At 55.7% G+C, this 21570-nt stretch overlaps 2 protein-coding genes across 6 annotated transcripts; one reads left to right on the plus strand and one right to left on the minus strand.

The window, feature by feature from the left end:
- Window positions 1–10: 10 nt before the first annotated feature.
- On the plus strand, window positions 11–7267 carry DDA1 (DET1 and DDB1 associated 1). The gene is made up of 5 exons (XM_015886540.3): window positions 11–51; window positions 3331–3411; window positions 3941–3992; window positions 4330–4391; window positions 5157–7267. The coding sequence occupies exons 1-5, from the start codon at window positions 49–51 to the stop codon at window positions 5265–5267; spliced, it is 309 nt and encodes a 102-aa protein (XP_015742026.1). The 5' UTR covers window positions 11–48; the 3' UTR covers window positions 5268–7267.
- Window positions 7268–10512: 3245 nt separating this feature from the next.
- Window positions 10513–20535, minus strand: ANO8 (anoctamin 8). 5 transcript variants are annotated; one of them, XM_085517756.1, is made up of 18 exons: window positions 20272–20535; window positions 17873–17983; window positions 17628–17760; window positions 17406–17544; window positions 17129–17225; window positions 16674–16790; window positions 16459–16586; window positions 16102–16263; window positions 15871–16023; window positions 15661–15787; window positions 15533–15588; window positions 15353–15427; window positions 15000–15143; window positions 14106–14774; window positions 13281–13472; window positions 13076–13207; window positions 12885–12995; window positions 10513–12807 (listed from the first exon to the last, which is right to left on the minus strand). In XM_085517756.1, exons 1-18 carry the CDS (start codon window positions 20369–20371, stop codon window positions 12139–12141), a joined length of 3315 nt encoding a protein of 1104 aa, XP_085373882.1. In that variant the 5' UTR covers window positions 20372–20535; the 3' UTR covers window positions 10513–12138. The 5 variants fall into 5 exon arrangements, with proteins under 5 accessions (XP_085373882.1, XP_085373879.1, XP_085373880.1 ...); XM_085517753.1 differs by lacking the exon at window positions 20272–20535 and adding an exon at window positions 19590–19839; XM_085517754.1 differs by lacking the exon at window positions 15000–15143 and having other exon boundaries at window positions 20272–20494.
- Between the last annotated feature and the right edge of the window lie 1035 nt (window positions 20536–21570).

Raw genomic sequence — 21570 nt, forward strand, 5'->3', positions numbered from 1 at the left:
GCTGTGAGGCGGGGGAGGGGCGGCTCCTCCCGGCTGGCGGCGGCGAAGATGGTAGGTGTGCGACCCCCGCCCCAAATGGCGGCGACCCCAGCCCTCCCTATTAAGGGAATCGCATCCTCAGCTCCTCTCCACCTCCTCACATCCCTCACCCTCCGGTATCCCAGCTCACAGCCTCGAAATAGGGCGGCGGGGCCCACCCTGAGGCGGGGAGAGCCGCACCCTCCGGGCTGGGCCTTGAGGGGGAGCGGAGCCTGGGGCTGAGCCTGGGGTCGGGGGGGCTGGGGCAGCACAAGATGGCGGGGGGGGAGGCTCAGCTCAGGGGGGGGGAGGCCTGGGGGGCTCCAGGAGGGGTGGAGTGATCCTGGAGAAGGATGGGGCTGCGTGGAGGGGGCTGTGGAAGTATTGGGGCTGGAGGGGGGTGTTTGGGGTATCTGCTGCTCCTAGGGGTGCAGCTATGGAGGGGATGGGGGTGTGGGGGTTATTGGGAGGAGATGGGGGGTGTGTGGTTTATTGGGGGGGATAGGGGGTGGGGGGGTTACTAGGAGGGGATGGGGGGTGTGGGGGCTAGGGGGGGTGTGGGGGTTATTTGGAAGGGTTGGGGGGTATGGAGGTTATTGGGGGGGGATAGGGGGTGTGGGGGTTATGGGGGGTGTGGAAGTTATTGGGAGGGGATGGGGGTGTGGGGATTAGGGGGGGTGTGGGGGTTATTGGGGGGGATGGGGGTGTGGGGGTTATTGGGGGGGGATAGGGGGTGTGGGGGTTATTGGGAGGGGATAGGGGGTGTGGGGGTTATGGGGGGTGTGAAGGTTATTGGGAGGAGATGGGGGGTGTGGAGGTTATTGGGGGGTTATGGGGCGTGTGGGGGTTATGGGGGGGGATAGGGGGTGTGGAGGTTATTGGGGGGGGATAGGGGGTGTGGAGGTTATGGGGGGTGATAGGGGGTGTGGGGGTTATGGGGGGTGTGAAGGTTATTGGGAGGAGATGGGGGGTGTGGGGGTTATGGGGGAATGTGGGGGTTATTGGGGGTGTGTGTAGGTTATGTGGGATCTCCTGATCAAGAGCAGGACCTTGGGCTGCTGCCTGCTCCCCTCCCTGTGCAGTGACGTATTCACAAGCAAAGGGGCAGTCCGTGGTGTTCCCAGTGATCTCTGTGCACAGAGAGTTGACTGGGCAGTGCTCACACCTCTCCCCTGCTCCATATATACATGTTGTGCTGATACGGAGCCCTGCTCTCCGTGTCGGTGCTTTGGGCATCATATCCCACAGCATGGCTGCTGCAGTTCCTTTTAGAAGCTGAGAGTGAGGCGTGTATGTGGTTTATTATCACCTTTCTGCTTTTAGATGAGGACTGTCATCTTCCTAGGGAGCTCAGCAACTCTATTGACATCAGAATGCTCTCTGCTTCGCTTCCCAGTCATAGAAAGAACCAGTGTTATCATCCAAGGTTGCTTAATCACATTTGTTGTGGTGTTTTGGGGGCTTTCCCTCACCCCAGAGAAAATGAGGTGTCTGCTTGGTTCTGGTGCTGGTTTTTCACTTCCACACAGGGAGCTGCTTCATCAGCTTGGCCTGAATGTGTGTTGAAGAGTGATAGAGGGCTCACAGGAAGAACATTTCCTTGTGTAACAATGTATTGTGGTGATTCTTTGTTGGTTCTGCTATGATAGATGTGTACTCACAGCAGCGACCTACTGAGCCTACGTTACCTCGTGCCCTTGGAGCAGATAAGCCTCGTTACACTCCAAATATCATTCTGGATATCCAGGAACGTGGCTCCTGGCAGTTCTCTTGTGGGGGGATTTTTACTGTTGATCTTTGAGATTGCATCATTTCAACTGTTGTAAGCAGCGTTATCAGCAGAGTAGTGTCATCTCAGTTGTGTTGGTGATGAGTGCTGGGGTTGCTGGCTGGGGTAATGTCCCTTTGGTTGCTCAGCTGTCCTAGTGTTTGTGTTGTTTTATTATCTAGCAGGCCTGGGGGACAGGGGAGCGTTGCTAAGGGCTGGAGTTGTCCCCCCAAGTGACTGTGAATAGAGAGAGTGGGGGCTGAGAGCCCATAGAGCTCTATCTATTGGAGATGAGGTCTCCAATGTGTGCATGGCAGCCTTCCTGCTTGCAAGGAACTGAACTGGTGTGTATCTTGCTTCAGTTGCTTTGGAGGGGGGAGCAAAGCAGAACGTTCTCCATGTAAAATGCATTTTGACTGCTCGTTTAAATAGCATTTATGCAACTCAGAGTGGCAGCAATACAAAGCAATGAAGGCAAAGGGAAATAGCATCTATCGCTGCTGGAGGGAGCCAGGCAAGAAGGAGCAATTTGTGTGTGGCTGTTTGAATCCAAGTCCCTTGTTTTAGTTAGAAGTTGATGTACAGGAAACGTTGAATGTGGAAACTAAGACGTTGGTCGAGTTCTTTTCAAGAACAGAAGTATGAATAATCTCTTCTGGTTTGGCTAATTATAACTCTTTGTTTTTGAGTTGGGGATGTGGTGTTAATAAAAATAATGGCTTCTATTTAAATGCAAACAATGTCTTCTGACCCCGTAGCTTTATGACAACAATGTCCATTTATTATTCTCATTTAACATTGATGTTACGTGGCTTCTCACCTCCTGCTTTACTGCCCTTTGGAAGCAGGGGGCTGTGTGTGCATGTGGTTTAATTTGGAGTCTATGTGAGTACTATACAGGCAGCTGAGCAGTGGGGGTCCCATCCTGGGGTCTCTCCTTCTCATTGCACTGCTGCCTCCTGCTTTTATTGCCCATCTTCTGCCTCCTTTAACACTGTTGCTGAGCACTTCCTTTTGTAGCTCTGATGCAGATCCTTCCCTATGTGTTTGGGCTGTGCTGATAGTGCCTGATAAGGGTTGGTGCTTTGTGAAATCGGCCTTGGCCTATGACAAAGAATGTTCAGTGTGAAAGCAAAAGAGCAGCTGGTTGCTGTGGTGTCACAGCCGGGGCTTTCAGTCCTGGTGTCGTGGTTGGTGCTGCTCGATTGCTCCAGGCTGTGCTGCCTTCCCTCCAAACCCAGCCCACTGGAGAGATGCTGCTTTACAGCCTGCAGAGCTTCAGTTAGCAGCTTAATAACCGAGTTCTTGAGCTCTGTGAACACAAGGAGCCAAATGCAGAAGCTGAGGATTTGCTTCCTTTACAAAAGCAGCCTTGGGTTTTTGTTTCAGTATCTGAGAGCTCTGGTGTCCCGCTTCCGAATCCTGCAGTCATTTATCTTAATGAGCCAGCAGCTCCTTTGTGAGTCAGCACAAAGCAAACAGCAGCTGGGATATCACTCTTCCTTTCCTCACCTTCTTTCTTTGCCTTCTATGTCTTTTTTCAGGCGGATTTTTTGAAAGGATTACCTGTCTACAACAAAAGCAACTTCAGCAGATTCCATGCAGACTCTGTATGTAAAGCATCAGTAAGTATTGCTTATCAGCCCTCAAATCCCAGTGCTTGGGGGTGTTTTCTCGTGCTTCTCAAAGGAAACTACAGCCAAATCAATTTGAAACGAGCGTTTTGTTGCTGTAATAGCAACAAAAAAAGCCCAGCACACCCCATGTGTGCTTGCAGTTCAGATTGGCAAGGCAAACTTCCTGCTTGCTTTGGTGAGGCATGAGTCCTCACGTCAGCCAAACCACATCTGTGGTGCTGTCTTTGTATGTGCATTCTTCAGTGATACACTTAAGGCTAAAGGCATGAGACTAGAAGCCTATTCTAAAGCTTTACAAGCAAAAATGAGCTCAGCTGGCTTGAAAGCACACGAGGGGTTGAGCTGCTTCGTATTCCTTAAATCATTTTGTAAGGAGTGGTGCAGTGTCATATAACGGGGTGGGATATCAGGGTGCCTTTGTAGCCTGTGTTTCTGGTGGCCTTGTGGTTAACTGTGCTTCAGTTAGAAATCTCCTTCTCACCATCTTTGCTCTGTAACTCTTGTGATTCCTCTATAGAACAGAAGACCATCGGTATATCTTCCCACGAGAGAATACCCATCTGAACAAAGTAGGTCTGCCCCACTGAAAGCTTTGGGGTTTTTTTTGGAGGGGGGTTTATTTAACATTTATTTTTCTAACATTACATATATGTCATACATAATCTCACTGACTTTAGGCTTCAGATCAAGTGATGTTCTGGAGCTCCTGCCACAGCAATTAGCTGTGTGTACCTGGCTATTCCTTTCACTGCTTTCCCTCTGAGTGTGTTTAGTGATTGCTGTTCCTTAAAACCCTCCTTTAATATAAAGGGCCACACTCAATATATGAAATGATGTCGTATTACTGCTCAGTTTTAAAAGTTGCCTTTAAAATGACCTCAGCTCGTTTCTCTCTTTCTTTGGCAGTTATAGTAACAGAAAAGACAAATATACTTTTGCGTTATTTGCATCAGCAGTGGGACAAAAAGGTATGGCTGTGTTTCCTTCACGTCTTCATTTGCTGACTCCGACTGATAGAGCTGAACGTTGATCACCGTCGAGATATTAATGATTATTAAAAGGAAGTGATTCAGTCCTTGTGGACTGTACTTTGGCTAAAGGAGGCTGTGTCTGTGCTGCTTGGTGTGGGCTTCTTTTCATTCCCTTTCAATGTAAAGGACATGTGCTTAGTCTAGAACCTGGGAGACTTCAGTTGTGTTTCCCACATAGCACAGTCTCCCTCTGTGGCCCTTATACATTGGTCTCACTGTGCCTCAGCTGTGTGCTTTGCAGCTGGAGTAGAGCTCCTCTTCCCTCCCAGGACTGTGAGGAGATGGATGAGCTTGTGCAGAGCATGGCTGCACTAATGAGGCTGTGTAAGTACCTTGGTTATGAAATCAGGGCTGGCTGCACAATTAGTGTGCTCCAGTGGGCACTGAGGGCCTGGCAGTACACAGAACCAAGGCTGTGATTAGGAGCAGAGGTGTCAGAGTTGGGGCGGAGGCAGCATTACTCAAAGCTGAAAGCAAAGTGCCTGTGTGTGGCAGGAGCTGTTAGAGGGTTTGATGTGTTTAGAGAAGCAGGGAAGTGAACCTGGCCAAGTCCTTGGTGTGTATTAGTGTGTCTGTTAGGCCATCCCAGTGCTGTGTGCCATTCTAGAACTCTTCCAACCAAAAGCTTGTTCTCCTGGCACCATCTCCCACCCGAATCCAACCTTTTGAGGAGTTTCACTCTGACCTTCTTTGTCCAAACAGAACGCAGCAAAGAAGAGAGATCAAGAGCAAGTGGAAATTGAAGGTGAGAACTCGGCGCCACCACGAAAAATCGCTCGGACAGACAGCCAGGATATGAATGAGGACACTTAAACTCTCGGGCCTCTGCTCTTCTACTTTGCAGGCGCTTCCCATTTTTTTGTCTCCAAGTGTGTAAATTTTGCCCCTCGCCCCCATCTCTCACCCCTCCACTATGCAGCCCAAACCACTTCTGACTTCATAGGAGCCAATGTATTTATTTTTATTTTTTTCTCCTTTTTTTCTTTTTTTTTGGTTTTTCTTTTTAATTTATGCCGTAAAACTTGCGGAGCAATGGTGGAACAATCCAGTGAAATATGTAGTGTAACCACAGCTCCTCCTTTCTAACAACATACACCATCACTTTAACAGGTTTTATTAACTCTGTTCGCTAACCAACCAGCTCCAGCTGTGGAAGCCTGGGGAGGAGCCCCTAGAGTGGTGTACAGGCTTTCAGATTCACATACCCATTGACATAAGTGGTTAACTCTTCTTTGGATATGCCCAGTCCAGCTAGAAGTGTGGGGGCCTTGCTGATTTTCCTCCAGTTTTCTGCAATTGGCACTGCATTTAAGTGGGGGGTGGGAGGGAGGGAAAGAAAATCATGGATGTCATATTGGATTATGTTGATCTTAGCAAACGTGTTGTCAACTCGGTCTATCAGTTGTATTCTTTTGGTCTGTTCTGTAAGGGCCACAGTCATTTAGCAGCGTACGTTATCTCATGCATAGGTGGTCGTGGAGAATTCAAGTAAAAGGTGTGTTGCTTGTGTTGCTCTTAAATTCGAACAGTCTCTTGGTCTTGGACAGACTGATATGTGCAACTTCTCCGTTGGAATAAATGGATACTTTGATCCTATACTGAGTTATTTGATCAGCAGTGTATTTGAGCAGCAGCTGATGGATGCAGCGAGGTAGGCGCCTGGTGGCTGAGTCTGGGAGCACCTCGGCATCTCCATCTGGTTCTGCCTCTGCTGCTGGCTCTGACTGATGGTACGCTGTGCTTTCTGGTGATATCAGCCTCTCTGGAATTGGAGTCCAGGACTTAGAGTTGATCCAAACGTGAGCTTCCGTGGTCTGTGCTTCAGACCCATCTCTTTCGGACTGTGACAGCTCAGTGCCTGTTACCTGAACCCTCACTGACTTCACTAAGAGCAGAAATGGAGCCCATAAGTCACCTAGATGGATCCAGAGTTCAGAGACCAAAAGGAAATGACCGCCGCCACCCGAAGGGGACAGGAGGTGTAGCTTAGTAACGACGTCTTGTCTGCTTTCACGTAAGGAGCTGACTTCACACTGTGTTAGTTGAAATCAATACGTTTATAACTGTGTTTTTTTTCCTCGTTCACGAATCCAAAACGCTGAGAAAAGAGATGCTGGATAAACCCAGTGCTGTGCAGCCACGAGCTTGGAGGACTGGACTTCTATGCCTCCCTTCTGCAGATGCCACGTGGTCAGATGTGGGGCAAAGGGAACACGAAGGGAAATACTGTTGTTTGTGACTGCACATCGTGAGGCAGAACCTTGGGGAGAGCAGGGCACAGCTCTGTCACGGCTGTGTCTTTAAATGTATGCTAGGCACCAAGTGAATGAAGTTAATGCTCAGTAGGTTAGGTTAGATCTCTGTCCCTGCCTTAGTAACCTCCTCATTACTGGAATGTTGCTGAAAATGCCAACCGTGTTGGTGAAGAGAATACTTGGAATTCCTTGAGATTTACTGGCAGTGGTGAGAAGACTGTCCAGAGTTATGCTGTCAAAAAGTCCTTCTGTGCAAGATGCTGATTGAAGGCGCTGCATTAACATCTGCTCTCACAGGGATCATCTAAAGCTGAGACTGGGAGAATCCCCTTTGAAGAACTGTGAGATACCAAAAGAGGAAACGGACCCGGAGCTGGTGGTAAAGTGTGACCAATCCACGTGTTGGGCAAGTTGGAGAGCTGCAGCCATGCAGGCTCAAGTTTGTACAGTGCTTTAAAGATGTAAAATGCTGTATACTTGATTGATATGGCAAGGTTTGGGCTTTGCTGACTTCTCTGCTAGACAGAGCGATGTACTATTAAAGAGAGTTGGCACTTCCTTCCTGTTGTAAACCCCCGTCTTTGTTCCCTCGGTGTCTTTGGAAATGATCTGGAGCCTTTGCAATCTTTCAGATGCTTTTGAGAGGTGGGAGAAAGTTGCCTTTATTTTAACTAGTTCTGATGTGATGGAGGAAATATCAAACTTGTCTCTCTTTTTTTTTCTCCCCATTTCTGGCTGTGTACAAGCAGTGTGGATCTCTAATAATCACAGTGAGTCTGCTTCCCATCTGACCCAAAGCAAGAGCTCGCTTCTTTCCTCCTCCCTCCTCCAGCCTGCTGTCTGTGCTGCCTCATGCAAGCTGTCCTCAGGCTGTTGCACTTTGATCCTATCTGTCTCATACGTGGTAAGTGTCTCGGGTTGGAGTGTTGCATGGAAGGTCTCCTTTGACTGTGACTTCCTGGTGCCTTAGTGCATTGAAAACAACAAAAACAAGCAAACAAGCCCTTGGATTTCTTTGCTGAGCGCACTGTTTGTACAACACCTGGCCATTCTGACTCTCTTGTTACAAGGTGACTGAAATTTAGTGACCCTCAGGGGTTTTTTTTGTATGTCGGCGTAGTGCTATTTGTATTGTTTCTGTTACGATGTATACTTCAAGGTTTGGCTTTTGTAATGAAAACTTGAGATACTTGTCTGAGACCAGAATATTACTGTTCTAATGATGCTTATGATTTTTTATTATTATTATTTTTTAGTGGAATAGGGAATCTTTGCTCAATAATCAAAGCAGCAGAACTGCTTCTTTCTACAAGGGGACGACAGCAGGGCGCTCCTGGGAGCAGCTGAGGTGTGAACTGGGTGAGTGTGGGATATCAGAAAGTCAGGCACTGCCTTTATGTTTAACATATAGCTGTACCAGTGACTGATGGGCAGGGAACTAACCTTATGTTGAGGCTAATTCTTGGCATCATAGGAACATTTTACTTACCCTATTCCTAACACATAAGTTAGAGGTGTTGGAAGACTAGATGAACACGTTCTGTTCTACAGGTGGTTCCTGCTTTGTATTGTCTGGTGCAGTTTGGTACAGGTAGCGTGGTTGGCTTCCAACCACCTCCCCACTTCTGTCCTTGGCTGTGCACCCACGCCATGCTGTCCATGCTAAGAGCAGGGGAATGGAGGTGACCTCTGTAGTGAACACAGGGGAAAAACAAAATGCAGCAGAACCTGTGGCTGGGAGGTTTGTTTGTGTACAGAGCTGACAGGTTGGGAAGGACTGAAGGCATGTGTGAAAGTTCCTAACAAGCCCCATAAGTGCATGGAGGACTGGGGCAGGCTGAAGTCTTCAGATGCACTTCACAGTAAGAACCGAATCATTTGGATATGTTAGATCTGATCTAAAAGAGAACAGCTGTTCTTAGCCTAAGAAAGACATGGCACATCAGCTGTGCTACCGCTTCCCATTCCCTGCCTTGTTTACTTACCACTGCCTTCAGTTTGTAAAGACCTGCACGTCTCTGATAGGAAACCTAGTTTTCCTGCTCTGCTGACGTCAGCCTGGCAGCAGGGGAGCTGTGTGTGACCAGAGGGGTTCCAGCTGATCCGTGACGCGTTTTATCTCATTTCTCTGCTGTCTAACAAAGAGGGGGAAATCCTTTCCATTAAAGGAGAGAGAGGGTTGAGTTTACCTGGGAACAGCACAGGGTATTTTTGGGTGCGAGGCAGAGGATGCCCAGAAGGAACGATTGCATCATGGCTTTGCTTCAGCACATCCTGACCTTCATGCCGTGCTGACTGCGCTTTGGGTTTCTCTTCTGCTTCCCATGCAATTACTGGAAAGAAAAATCATCTGTATATTGAAAAGGCTGAACCTGGGCTGCAGGGAAGGGGCTTTTTTATGTTGTTTTCTTCTTTGTAAGTGAAGCAAAGGAATGAAATGCCAGCTTCCAGATGGCTAACAATGAGACTCTGTTTTTAAAGGCACAACTTCCCTTGCGGTCCCCAGGCGTGATGAAGCGAGACTCCCCCGTGGGCGTGCTTGTAGAATGAGGTTGTTCTGGGAATAGTTTCAACAAGTCTTACTGGAGCTCCTGATGCTTTTCAAGGAGCTGAGTGGCTTCTGCCTGTTGTGCTGTTTTGACCTATAGGAGCCCTATAGGCTGGTGGGTTGGGAGGGCTGTGTTGACCCTCCAGAGGCTTTAGGCAGCCCCAGCCCTCCAGGAAAGCAAAGCTGCCTTTTCATTTCCTCTCACTCACACAACCAAACTTCAAACACATCTCAGTGCTATTATATCCATAAGTAGCACTTGTCCCGTTAGCTCTTAATGAATTGCAATGCTGGGATGCTGTTGTTACACACAACACAGTGCTTTGAGTTGAGAAGGGCACAGTGCTGACAGCTATATGGTCAGGTATAGCAGATGTAGGTGAGCAATGGGCAGGAGGAGCTGGGGCTGCCTGAGTGCCCTCCTTGACGTGATGGCTCTCAGGCACAAGTACAGGAGATGACTAATGTGTTACTGTAAGGAACAGCGTGAGGTCTGAATGGATGGTCAGAGCTGAGTCACTGCACTGCAGCAATGCCCACTTCCAAATGCATTCATTCCTTATTCATCAGTGCACGGTGTGCAGCTCGCAGCCTCCCGGGGTATTTTTAGTGAAACCAATCGTGCATTGGCACAGTGTGTCTCAGCTCACTGCTTTCTACCATCCCCAACTGCTTTCGACTCCTTGCAGCGCTGGGCTGCTGTTGGCAATGCAGCCTTCAGTTCCTTTCCAACCTCAAACTTTTCTTCTCTTGCAAAAGCTTTGGTGGGTCTGTGAGCTGGGAGGTTTTCCTGCCAGCTGCCTGTTGGCAGAAGGGCTGCTGTCGTGGAGCAACTGAACTGTAAATACACTATTAGTTGAATGTCAGGGCTGTTGTTTGATTTCTTTCTTTCTCTCTTCTTTGCATTTGATTTTTGAAACTCTCCCATGTTTGATACCGTGGACAATAAATTTGCAGACTTTAGAGGACTGACACTTGCTTTATTCTTCTTCTGTCCATTTCCTCGTACCCCTGACACAAGGGAGAGCTGCATCATGGCTGCAGATCCACCCATGGGGCTCATCCATGTGTTACTACCTCCAAGTATTGCCCTATGTTGGGGACCTGAGAGTGGTGACAGCAGCACTGATGTCCCTTCTTGTCCCTGATGTCCCTTGTCCCCTATTTCCCCCCCACCCTACAGGACTGGCAGCACTGGGGCTTGCTCCCCAAGCACAGATCCCAATAGGAAAGTAACTTAGCACTCACCTCCAGCTTGTTGAAATATACTTTTATTGCATTTCTGCAGGTTTTTACAAAAATATGACAATAAATTAAAAAGAAATAAATAACACCCCCCCCCTACCCCCCTTCGTTTCTTCCAGTTGCCGAAGAAGTAGCACACAGCAGGGGAAGAAAAACCAAAGAAACAGTTCCCTCTTTTATACAGTAACTGCCCAGAAGTGAGATAGCAGACAGGAGGCTGCCGGAGGAGTATTTTGTATAGAGGAAACGTTGAGAAGTGCCCTGGATGAGGGGCCCTGTCCTCTGCTGAATGGAGCAGGAATAGGCTGTGCCAGGACTGTTACTGCCACGAGGGAAACAGGGCAAGCAAAACTCAGTTTAAGAGCAGCACGTTTTAATTGAGAGCTGAGCGAGAGCTGGACGGTGAGCCCAACCCAGGAGCAAGCAGAGAAATGAAATGGTGAGTGGAGAAAAGGGGGGAACATGGGGGGGGCTCTGCACCTCCTGGCATCCAGGGCATAGCAGCAGTGGGGTCACCAGTACCCCTGCTCCATGCTCTGGGTGCTGCCCATCCTGCACCCTGGTTGCCTGTTCCCCTCCTTTCACCCCAGAAATCATCTGCAGGGGCAGCAGGGAGGGGGAGGTACGTGGTGCCTGGTTCTGTGTGATGGTGGGGGGCTGCTCTGCCTGCTGTGCCTCTCAGGGCTCGGCATGGGGAGCACAGCAGTGTGACCATGGCACAGCCCTGGTCCTGCTGCGCATTGAGCTCAGAGCCTCAGCGCTGCCCCAGCCTTATTGCTGTCTTGATGGCTTGATTCAAAGATGAAAGGAAGAAATACACCGAGATGGGGAAGGGGGGGAACAACCTGACATTTCCGCAGCCCAGGCCTTGGGCCAGGCACAGTGATGGGGATGGGGTGACCACCCCAGAGCCCTCCTTTCCCCCTGTTTGCTTTGGAGATGGTGGGGGCAGTCAGCAGGGCTGGGGGCACGGGGCCGCCCCTCCCCATGCCCTAAAGCGAAGCCCCTCGGGGCTGGTGGCTGCCAAAGCACTAACGCTACTGTACCCAGCGAATCCTCCACCTCGCCAGAAGCAAAGCTGCTCCCACCCCCCTCCCAACCCCACCGCATTGCCCCCACCCTCCCACCCCTCCTCCTCCCAAGGCTCCAGCGTGCGCGAGTGCCTTATTGCAAAATAACTCCACGAAATAGGAAAGCAGAGAAGGAGCGTTGCAGGTCCAGGGTGCTCCGAGCTCTCATCTCCGCCGCCTGCATCCATTGCATGTAAGATAGCGGAGTCGCTCGCACTGGGTTTTGTTTGGGTTTTAGTGCAAGAAATGCTGCCCGTGCCTTGGCTGCTGCTCACCCCCTCCCTCCCGGCCGTCCCCGTGGTGCAGTAGGACGCAGCGATGAGCTGTAGGCACGGGTGAATCGGGCTCCTCGCTGCCGTCCATCCCTTCGAGCTGCGCCCCTTGGAGCTCTGCGGGTCTGGAGACACCGAATCCTCCTTGGATGACCTCCTGGGGACAGTGGGCACGGAGCATTGCCCGTTGATGGTACAGGAGGGGATGCTCCATCCCAGGCACCGCTGGACCTCCATGGGGTTGTGATGGGTCCCAGCAGAGGGCTGCGATGGAGGGGCCAGGGTGGGCCCGGCTCAGAGTCTGTAGCCCCCACTCTCCTCTGCTCGTGGCTCCGGCTCCTCACGGGCTCCATCCTCTGGAGCCCCATTGAGGTGGGACTTGCTGGGGCCCGGCCTCTCGCCCCCATCTGTAGAGGGGCCAGCACGGGGCTGGGGGGAGGCAGTGGCCCCGTTGCTGCCGATCCCTTCAGACTTGCCGAAGTTGAAGAGCTTGCCGGGGTTGAATGGCTTGGTGGGAGACTGCACCTTTTCGGTGGCCGCGTCCCTCTTGGTTTCAGGGGATTTCAGGAACTTGAAGCTGAGGAAGCCGGGGAGTTTGTTATCGCTGCTGGTGGGGGACTGGGGGGACCTGGCGGCCGTGCTGCCTGGCCCAGCTCCTCCAGAGAGGAATTTGCCTTGCAGAGGGATGATCTGCTTCAGCTTCATGACATTATTAGTGGCCAACAGCGAGCTGGGCCGCTTGGGCTTGTCGGAGCCATGCGTGGAGGACCCGCTGGAGCCCTTCCCTTTGCTCTGGCTCTTCTCATGGGCCGGGTCCTGCCCGGCAGCCTCAGCTTTGGCCTCATCACGGTTGGCCTCGCGCTCCTTGCGTGCCTGGTACTCAGCGTGCCGCTGCCGCTCCTCCTCCTCCCGCTTGCGCCGCTGCTGCTGCTGGAAGTGGTGCTGGGCCTGGCGCTCATGCTTCTGCCGGCGGGAGCACGTCGGAATGGGGATGCAGTGGAGACAGCCCACGTGTCCCCATCACCCACGGTGACACCTACCTTGAAGGCCTCGCGACGCTGGTACTCCAGCTTGGCCATCTCCTCAGCCACCCACGCGGGGATGTCAGGGATGGCCACTTGGATGACGTACTTCAGCAGCAGGGCGAAGTGCTGCAGGGACATAGGGTGAGCGCTGGAGCACCCCAATGCCCCCTCCCCAAATGGGAGACCCTACATTGACACTGCCCTACCTCCAGCACCACCACTGAGATGATGGCTCCCTCGGGGCTGAGCCAAGGGAAGAGCCTCTGCAGCTGCCCGCACTGTGCGATCAGGTAGCAGTTGACCACGATGGCCAACACGCCCATGGCCTCCATCACCTTCTGCAAGAGGAAAAGCACTGATGATAAGCATGAGTCCTGCAGCCATGCCAGCCCCCTGTGGCCCCCAACCGACCTGCCACTGCCCGATGCTCTCCACCCGCTGCCCAAAGGGCCGCTGCAGCCCCGTGCACAGTTTGAAGGCATCGCTGCGAATCTCGATGATGTTGTTGACCAGCGCACACATGGCGGCCAGTGGGAAGGCAGAGGAGAAGAGCACCACATAGCCAAACTGGATGAACATCTCCTGGTAGTCCTGGAAGGTGTCCTGGCAGGAGGAGGAAGAGGTTCCAGGCAGAGCTGGATGGGCCCGTGGGCAAACTGGTCTGGTAGGGGGCACCCATCCCATGGCAGGGAGTGGAAGTGGATGATCTTTAAGGACCCTTCCAACCCAACCCATCTGTGGTTGTGTGATCTTTAAGGTCCCTTCCAACCCAACCATTCCATGGTTCTGTGATCCTTAAGGTCCCTTCCAACCCATCCATCCCATGGTTCAATGATATTTAAGGACCCTTCCAACCCAACCATCCCATGGTTCTGTGATCCTTAAGGTCCCTTCCAACCCAACCATCCCATGGTTCAATGATCTTTAAGGACCCTTCCAACCCAACCATCCTATGGTTCTATGATCTTTAAGATCCCTTCCAACCCATCTGTGGTTCTGTGATCCTTAAGGACCCTTTTAACCCAACCATCCCATGGTTCTATGATCTTTAAGGACCCTTCCAACCCAACCATCCCATGGTTCTATGATCTTTAAGGACCCTTTCAACCCAACCATCCCATGGTTCTATGATCTTTAAGGACCCTTCCAACCCATCTGTGGTTCTTTGAGGAGCAGCACATGGCAGTGGGACCAAGAAGATGCTCCATGCTGCACCACACCATGCAGACTGCTCACCTCGTACTTCTTCATGCAGCTCTCCACCTCAGCCTGCGTCAGCTGTGTCGAATAATCCTCCTCAGGTGGATCAATCCACGATGCCCGGTTCCGCCTGCGCCCTTCCTCCTCACCCTCCTCTTCCTCCCTCCTCCTCCGTGTGACCCGTGGGCCTGTGGCCGGCTCTGCTGCCTTGGCCGGGCTGCCTGGGGGACCTTCAGCATCCTCCTCATCATCACCCAGCTCGAAGACAGAGGCGGGATCCATCCCTTTCTCCACCATGGTGGGGCTGCCCTCCTCCAGGAAGCTCTCCTCCTCGGTGCTGCAGGGCTCGGTGCTGCGCCGCTCCGCTTTCTCAATGAAGCTCACCTTCTTCAGCTTCAGCCCACAGTCCAGCACGCTCTCATCCTCTGAATCCGACTCCCGACGTCCTTCTTCCTCCTCCTCCTCCTCCTCGGGCACCCCGCAGCCTCCATTCAGACACTTCTTCTCCCCCCGCGACCCCTCGTGGGCTGCTCCGGCAGCCGACGGTGCTCGGGGATGGGCGAGCAGACGGAGAACAGCGTGGGACAGCTCACGGAGGTTGTGTAGGCTGAGCTCCCCCCGTCGCAGGCGGCGATACAAGTGGGGCTGCGACACCTCCTTGATGTTCTGCAGGAACTGCCGTGTGATGAGCAGCGTGGCCAGCATCTGCGGGGACAGCGCTGTCACCAGGGGGTACCACCACCCTCACAAACCCCCTCCCGACCCCACCCCCGCGGCATCCCCGCAGGGCAGGGCACCCATCCCTGGTGTCCCCTCGGTGTCACCCCAACATCAATGATGCCACCGAGGTGGGGATGGGAGCCCCAGGGCTGGGGTCGAGGTGGGGGGGTTCATGACAGCATGCACGACGCCCGCCCTCCCCGCTCCTACTTTGGATACTCCCAGTCTCCAGCAAAAGCCCAGGAGGCCCTTAAGGAAGATGAGGGAGAGGTGGAGGTGGAGGAGGATGAAGGGGAGGAGCGCCTCTTTGAGCTGGCGCACGAGGCTTTGGGACAGAGAGAAGATGAGCAGGAGCTGCGGAAGGGACAGACGGACGGACGGACAGACACAGATAGAGAGATGCCATCAGCGGCTGCTTGGCCCCACTGCAGCATGCGGGGACCCGGGGTGGGGGGAGAGGGAAAAGGGGAAGGGGGCGCGGGCGCTGCTGGCTCAAGGATGTCCGTCTGTGTGCACCCAGGGTGGGACGGGGGGCTCCTCGCTGCCCCCGCGTGGCCCCTCACCTCCTTCAGCCGCTCCATGTCTTTGAGGTAGAAACCGATGTAGAAAAGACTTAGGTATGAATTTACAAACTGAAACTGTGGGATACAAGGCGGGGGGAGGGGGAAGGGGGTGGTTAATGTGGGATGGAGGGACACCAAGACCCCTCCCCACCCCCTGTACCACCCCCACCATCTTCTTACCAGGACGATTTTGATGATGAGGTGTTTCTCGTAGGCACTCTGCAGGCGGTAATTCTCTGCAAAGCCAAAGGGTTTGAGGTCAGGGGGGTCTTTCACTGCTGCCCCCCCACCCCCCCGGCCCCACACACCCATATCATTCAGCCAGTAGGCGATCTTCTTGTAAACCTCGTCGCAGGTCGTAACGATGACGGCCAGCACGATTTTGGGCAGGAAACGGAGGATGCGGGGCAGCTCCTTGACACTCAGCACCAGCTCCTATGGGAATGGGGTCACCAATGGGGTCGGCTCTGGGGCTGTGATCCCCCCCAACCCCCCTAGGTGTGACTAAACGACCCCACCTGGAGCTGGAAGCAGCCCAGCATGACGAGGAAGACGAAGGAGAGGCAGGCGAGGCAGACGGGCAGGCTGACCAGGCACTGGAACAGCAGCCGCTTCCAGGGTGGATAGTAGAACTCCTCGGCGCTGGTCACGGGGCTGATCCTCTTCACCCCCTGATGGAGGACACGATGCTGTGACCCCAATCATCATAGGAACCCCCCTATGGGACCATGGAATCCCCCCCTACTCACCCTGAACTGTGGCCTCGGCTCCTCGATGGACTCTGCGGGGGTGTCCAGCGTCCCCCATTTATAGGCAAACTCTGCCCCACGGCGCTTCCACTCCTCCAGGAAGAGCGTGGCCCAAACCACGTTGAAGATGGCAAACACCACACAGCAGATGTCCTGGCTGGTCTGTAGGGGGACAGCAATGGGGTCACTCCCCTCCCACCGCCCCAAAACTTGGGGGGCCAAGCGGTTCCGACCCCATTGCTGAGGGTTGGGATGCTGTGCAGCAGCTGATGGGACTGGGAGCAGCTCTGCTGATGGGATCCACCCTCCAGCCCCCAAAATGTTGGGGTTTACCCCCAATCTCCTGCCCTTCCACACCTGGTCGCTCTCAGTGAAGGTGTAGAGGATGGAGCCGAACACAGCAGGGTACACCATGGCCGAGGTGTAGAAGCCGAGCCAGGCGAAGTACATGGCGATCTTCACCCCAAAGTAATCACAGATCTCATCTGTATGGACCGAGGGGATGTGAGTGGGGCCAGGACCCCCCAGAACCCCCATTTCCCTCTCATTTCCCCCCCTCCATTTCCCCTCACCGAGTGGCTGTGCCTCGCAGATGGCCTGCACCCAGGACTTCATCAGCCTCTTGAGGATCCTCTGCTCATGCAGTGGGAAGACCTGCTGGATGACGCCGCGGGCCGCCAGCTCCGGGACTGCGCCGCGGGTGGGGGGTGAGGCTGGGACACTGCTGTCCCCCCCCCCTCCCCCCAGCATGGAGTGGGTTGGGATGAAGGTATAGCATGGAGGAGGGGGGGGGCTCGGTGCCACGTGAGGACCCCATGTCTAACCCTGGTGACAGCACCGTGTGCCTGCTGTGCCCGTGTTCATCATCCCCGTGTGCTGCAGGAATGGGGACACCAGCAGGGACAGGGAAGCCCTGGGGACAGCAGGGATGTGCTGCCATAGCACAGCAGGGAGGTGGGTGGGCAGGGGGAGCTGCACCACACTGTGCCATACTGTGCCATACTGTGCCATGCTGTGCCATACTCACTGATGGGCTGCCCCTCCAGGAAGTGAATGTTGTGCAGCGCCTCTCCCTGCTTGGCCCGCAGGTTCTCCAGCCAATACCTGATGATGTTTTGCCTTTCCTGCACAGAATGGGGTGAGCTTTGGGGGCACTGAACCCCAGCACCCCAAATGTGACACCCATGTCCCCCCTGCCTTGCTCCATCCCCCCCCATTTGTCCCCAGCATGGGGGTCCTCAGTCCCCTTTTCCATCTGGAAAGGGGGAGAGGACCCATCTCCCTGCCCAGGACCCCCATCCCACCTGAGAGGTGAAGAAGTAAAGCTCATTCTCAATGTTCTCATAGATGTAATCCTCCTCGCAGGAGAAGCTCCTCATGCCGCCCCCAAACTCAGCCTTCACCGGTTTCCTCAGCCCGATCTCATCAGCCCCACGCAGCAAACTGCAGAGAGGGGATGGGGATGGAGATGGGGGGTTGTAATGGGGGGGGGGATGATAACAAGGAGGGGGTGGGAGCACACGCACCTCTCGTAGGTGGCGGTGACGAAGAAGGCGTAGGCGCGGGTGTGCTTGTGGTGCCGCACCTGCACGATGAGCTCGGGGATGCCGAGGCGGATGTGGTTCAGCAGCCAAAGCAGTGTATGGTCATCTGTGCTGTCTATTGGGGTGGGAGGGCAATGATATATCCACAGCCCCGTGCCCACATCCCCCACCTCTGCCCCATGGCTCTGAGGAGCTCTGTGTTCCCAGCCCCCTGCCCCCCCTTGTACCTGGGAAGGTCATGAGCACGTCGCAGTTCTCGGTGGGCACCGTCTTCATCCAGGCTTTGTGGGACATGATGTAGCGCCCGGCTTGGAGCAGTCGCTTCCCAAAAAGCTTGTCTGTAGGGAACCAAATGGCTCCGTCACCCCCCATCACCCACCCCATTAACCCCATTAACCCCATAACCCCACAGCAATGGGTCGGCTGCCAGCACAGCCGCAATGGGAACAGCGATTGCAATGGCCGTAGCTCAGGTTTCTCCTCTGGGTGCCTGAAAAAGCCCCGACAGCTGCAGGAGGTGACACATGGCCAGGCATGGTGTAGCACAGCCCCCTCCCAGCCCCACTGCCCCCCCCCCAGCTCACCTCTGCCTGCAGCCCCACAGCGGTGCTGGGATCCAATGCGGCCGCAGCGCCGGGAGATGGGAAACGGCAGCAAAAATGGGGGGGGAGTGAAAAAGCAGCCTGTCTCCATGGAAACATGGGGAGGCCCCGTGTGGTGGTGATACGTAGGGATGGGGATGGTCCCCAGGGTCCCATTGTCCCCCCCCTGGATGGTACCCAGCACCCGTCCTGCTCTGGGGTGGCTGTGATGGGGGGGTTGCTGTCCCCCTGCTCACTGTCCCCATTGGGGTGCATGGGGACCCCTCACATCCCAGCCTGGCTGTGGGGCAGGATGAGGCCCCATAGAGCCAGTGGGTCCCAATGCCCTCTGTCAGCTCCAGATCACCTCTGTGCCTCAGTTTCCCCTTTTGCAACTGGGCAGGGACGTCACTGCTTGCCCCAGGGCAGGGAAGGTTGTGGGGCACAGGAAATCCTACACACACCGGGCAGGAAATGCCAGACATCCATAAGGACAAACATTGGGATGTGCACTAAGACCTGCATCAGGACCTGGGACACACACCAGGCCCCATCCCAGCCCAATTCCATGCCCCCCATCCCAGCTGAGACCCAGCAAACTCATCTCCTATGCCACTGCTATACACTGTGGGTGCAGGACCAGGACGGCACCGGGCTGGCAGCCAGAAGGGGTGGAGGGGCAGATCCTATGTAGGGGGGGGCACCACTCACCCACCCCACACACAGGGACAGCCCTGGGGGTGGTGCAGGGCCTTGCACAAGAGTGGCATTGTCAGCTCTAACACAGCTGCAGAGCTGGGATGGCACCGGGGAATCGGCTTCAGCTGGGGATGGGGCGACTCCCTGGGACCCCCCCCCAACTCTATCTCATCCACACTGCCATACACTGAGACCCCCAGGCTCATTGGGACCCCTGTGCTGGGGCATGGATGGGGATGATTCAGTGCTGCTGTATTATTGATGGCCACAAAGGGACGTGTGGGGAGGGGGCACTGGGGGGGGGGCACCACACACACATGTGCCATGCCATGCCATGTGTGTGACCCCACGGTGCCACACGTGTGACTCCATGGCACAACCTCAATGGCACCACACTGCCCCACAGAGCCGTGGGGTCACCAAGAGAGACATGGCGGGGGGGGGCTGTAGAGGGGTCCCAGAATGGGCTTTGTCCACTTGAAGGTGACTGGGAGGGGGGGGGATGTTGCTGCCCCCTCCTCCAGCCGTGGGGCCATTCCTGCTCCATGTCCCCACGGACCCCCCCAGGTCCTCCCGGTGCCACCCTGCATTGTGGGGACATCACAGCCGCCCCCCCACCCCACACCCGGAGCCCCACCCCCCCGTTCCCGCAGCCACCGCTCACCTTGGGGTAAGGTCACCGCAGCCGCAGGGCTCCGGGTACCCAACCGCTGCCACCCGCATCGGGAGCACCGGGCGGTACCGCGGGGGGGGGCACAAAGTGGGTCACCCTCCCACCACGAATCCCCTCGTCCCAACGCGGTCGCATCCCCGGTGGTGTCACCCCGCTCGGTGTCACCCGCCGCGGGGACCCGCTGACAAAGCCTTCATCCCTCAGCCCCCGCCCCCACCCGGCCCTGGGGAGGTCGGGGTGGGGGGGGGAGGGAAGGGGAGGTAGGGACATGGCTGGAGGGGGGGGGGGCAAATGGCCCTTCCCTGGGGTGGGGGGGGCTACATGGTAAGGAGGGGGCACAGCTGCCCGAGGGCCGGGGGGGTCGCTGCTGTCTTCCCGCACACACGGCGCTTTGGGAGGGGCACGGGGGGGGGTCACAGAGTCTGACGGACCCCCGAACCGGGTGTAGGGAGCGGGGAGCCCAGCAATGTGCCAGGCCCAGCACGGACCCCCCCGGCATGAAGGGAGGGCGCATCAAGACCCCCCCACCCCACGGACCGCAGCGCTGCCCGGAGCGGCCGCGCCGCATTGAACCGCAAGGAGCGGCCCCACGTTCCCCCCCCCCCATCTCCCCAAACCCACATCCCGGTTCCGTACGTCCCTCCTCCCCCTCCTCATCCCCGCTGCCACCTACCCAAGACCCCCCCCGGGGCTGCCGGCTCCGTCCGTTCGTCCCCAGGCGGGGCCCTTCGGGGCCGCTCTCCGTCGTGCGGTGCCGCGGGCGGTTCGGGCATGATGGGGGGCTCCGGGCGCGGCGGGGGCTCGGCGGGGGCCGCCGCATGGGGGACCAGTGCGGGGTCGGAGCCACCCGAACCGCCCGAACCGCCGCCGCGCCCGGACGGGAGGAGGAGGAGGAGGGACAAAGGCGGCGGAGCGCCGCGCTTCGGCCCCGCAGCGTTGGTTGGATGGCAGCGCTAGAATGGGGGCCCCGACGGCTGCACCCCCCCCCCCCCCTTCAGAGCCTGCACCCCCCCCTTAAGTGCTTGCACCCCCCCATCCCTCCCCATCCACCAGCCCCTATCCCACCGCTGTGCCCCCAGCATCCCCCATCCCCTCCTTTACACCCCCCCCCCTTGGCTGTCTCTGCACCCCAAATCCTGACCCCCCGTTCCCCATCACCCATCCCCCCCCCCCCTGCTCCCCCATCCCATGTTCCCCCCCACCCGCAGGCACAGCGCCCAGCTCGGGCTCAAGCTGCTATTTTAGGGTGTGTATATTGGGTGGGGGGGGGGTAACCCGAGCGGGGCCACGCACTGCCCCGCTGACATTTGGGATCCCTCCCCACCCCCACCCCACAGCCCACACTCAATGACTCAATGGGGGGGGGGCAGGAACACCCCAGACCCCCCCGCAGTGCCATAGATAGGATTGATGGGGGGGGGGGCACAGTGCAGCCCACTGCCCTCCCCGTGGCAATGTGATATCGGGGCGTGGGGATCCCATACAGGGTCGTGCCCCCCCCCCCCCGGCTCTGTGTCTATTTTGGGGCCGGCACTGTCTGCTAATGCTGAGGGTCGGTGCCACCCCATCCCATTTAGGGACCCACTGAACCCCCCCTATAGCCAGAGCCACCCCAGCGGGGTTTATACCCCCATTAAGGGCCTGCAGGTGGATCATGGGGACCCCAATGGGGGGGTGCATTGTGTCCAATGGGGCTGATGGGGGGGGGGGGGGGGAGGGGGGCAATGATGGGGCATAGAATCCCTCCTGCCCCCATCCCTCCTGCATCCACCCTCATGTCCTGCATCCTCCCTTCCCTCTCTCCTCCATCCCCTCCCATATCCCTCCTCCATCCTCCCCTATCCCCCCCCTTCCCCCCTCCTTTGTCTCCGCTCCATGTCCCCACTTCCCCTCCATTCCCCCCCCCCCCCATTAAGCTGGCAGCGTGAGGGCGGAAGCGAGGCCTTAAAACGGCCTCAGGCTGCCTGACGCC

Source organism: Coturnix japonica, chromosome 16 (assembly GCF_054131305.1).
Source record: "Coturnix japonica strain WE chromosome 16, WE-NBRP24, whole genome shotgun sequence".
Taxonomy (NCBI): Eukaryota; Metazoa; Chordata; class Aves; order Galliformes; family Phasianidae; genus Coturnix; species Coturnix japonica.

Excerpts from the sequence above, each read along its gene's own strand:
- ANO8 (XM_085517756.1), bottom strand. The coding sequence starts at position 20,371 with ATGCCCGAACCGCCCGCGGCACCGCACGACGGAGAGCGGCCCCGAAGG. Across the intron at positions 15,144-15,352 it reads ACATGGAGCGGCTGAAGGAG|CTCCTGCTCATCTTCTCTCT; the intron begins GTGAGGGGCCAC and ends TCCCTTCCGCAG. Across the intron at positions 12,808-12,884 it reads AGCGTCGCGAGGCCTTCAAG|AAGCATGAGCGCCAGGCCCA; the intron begins GTAGGTGTCACC and ends TCCCGCCGGCAG.
- DDA1 (XM_015886540.3), top strand. Across the intron at positions 3,993-4,329 it reads AGAATACCCATCTGAACAAA|TTATAGTAACAGAAAAGACA; the intron begins GTAGGTCTGCCC and ends TTTCTTTGGCAG. Across the intron at positions 4,392-5,156 it reads ATCAGCAGTGGGACAAAAAG|AACGCAGCAAAGAAGAGAGA; the intron begins GTATGGCTGTGT and ends TTGTCCAAACAG.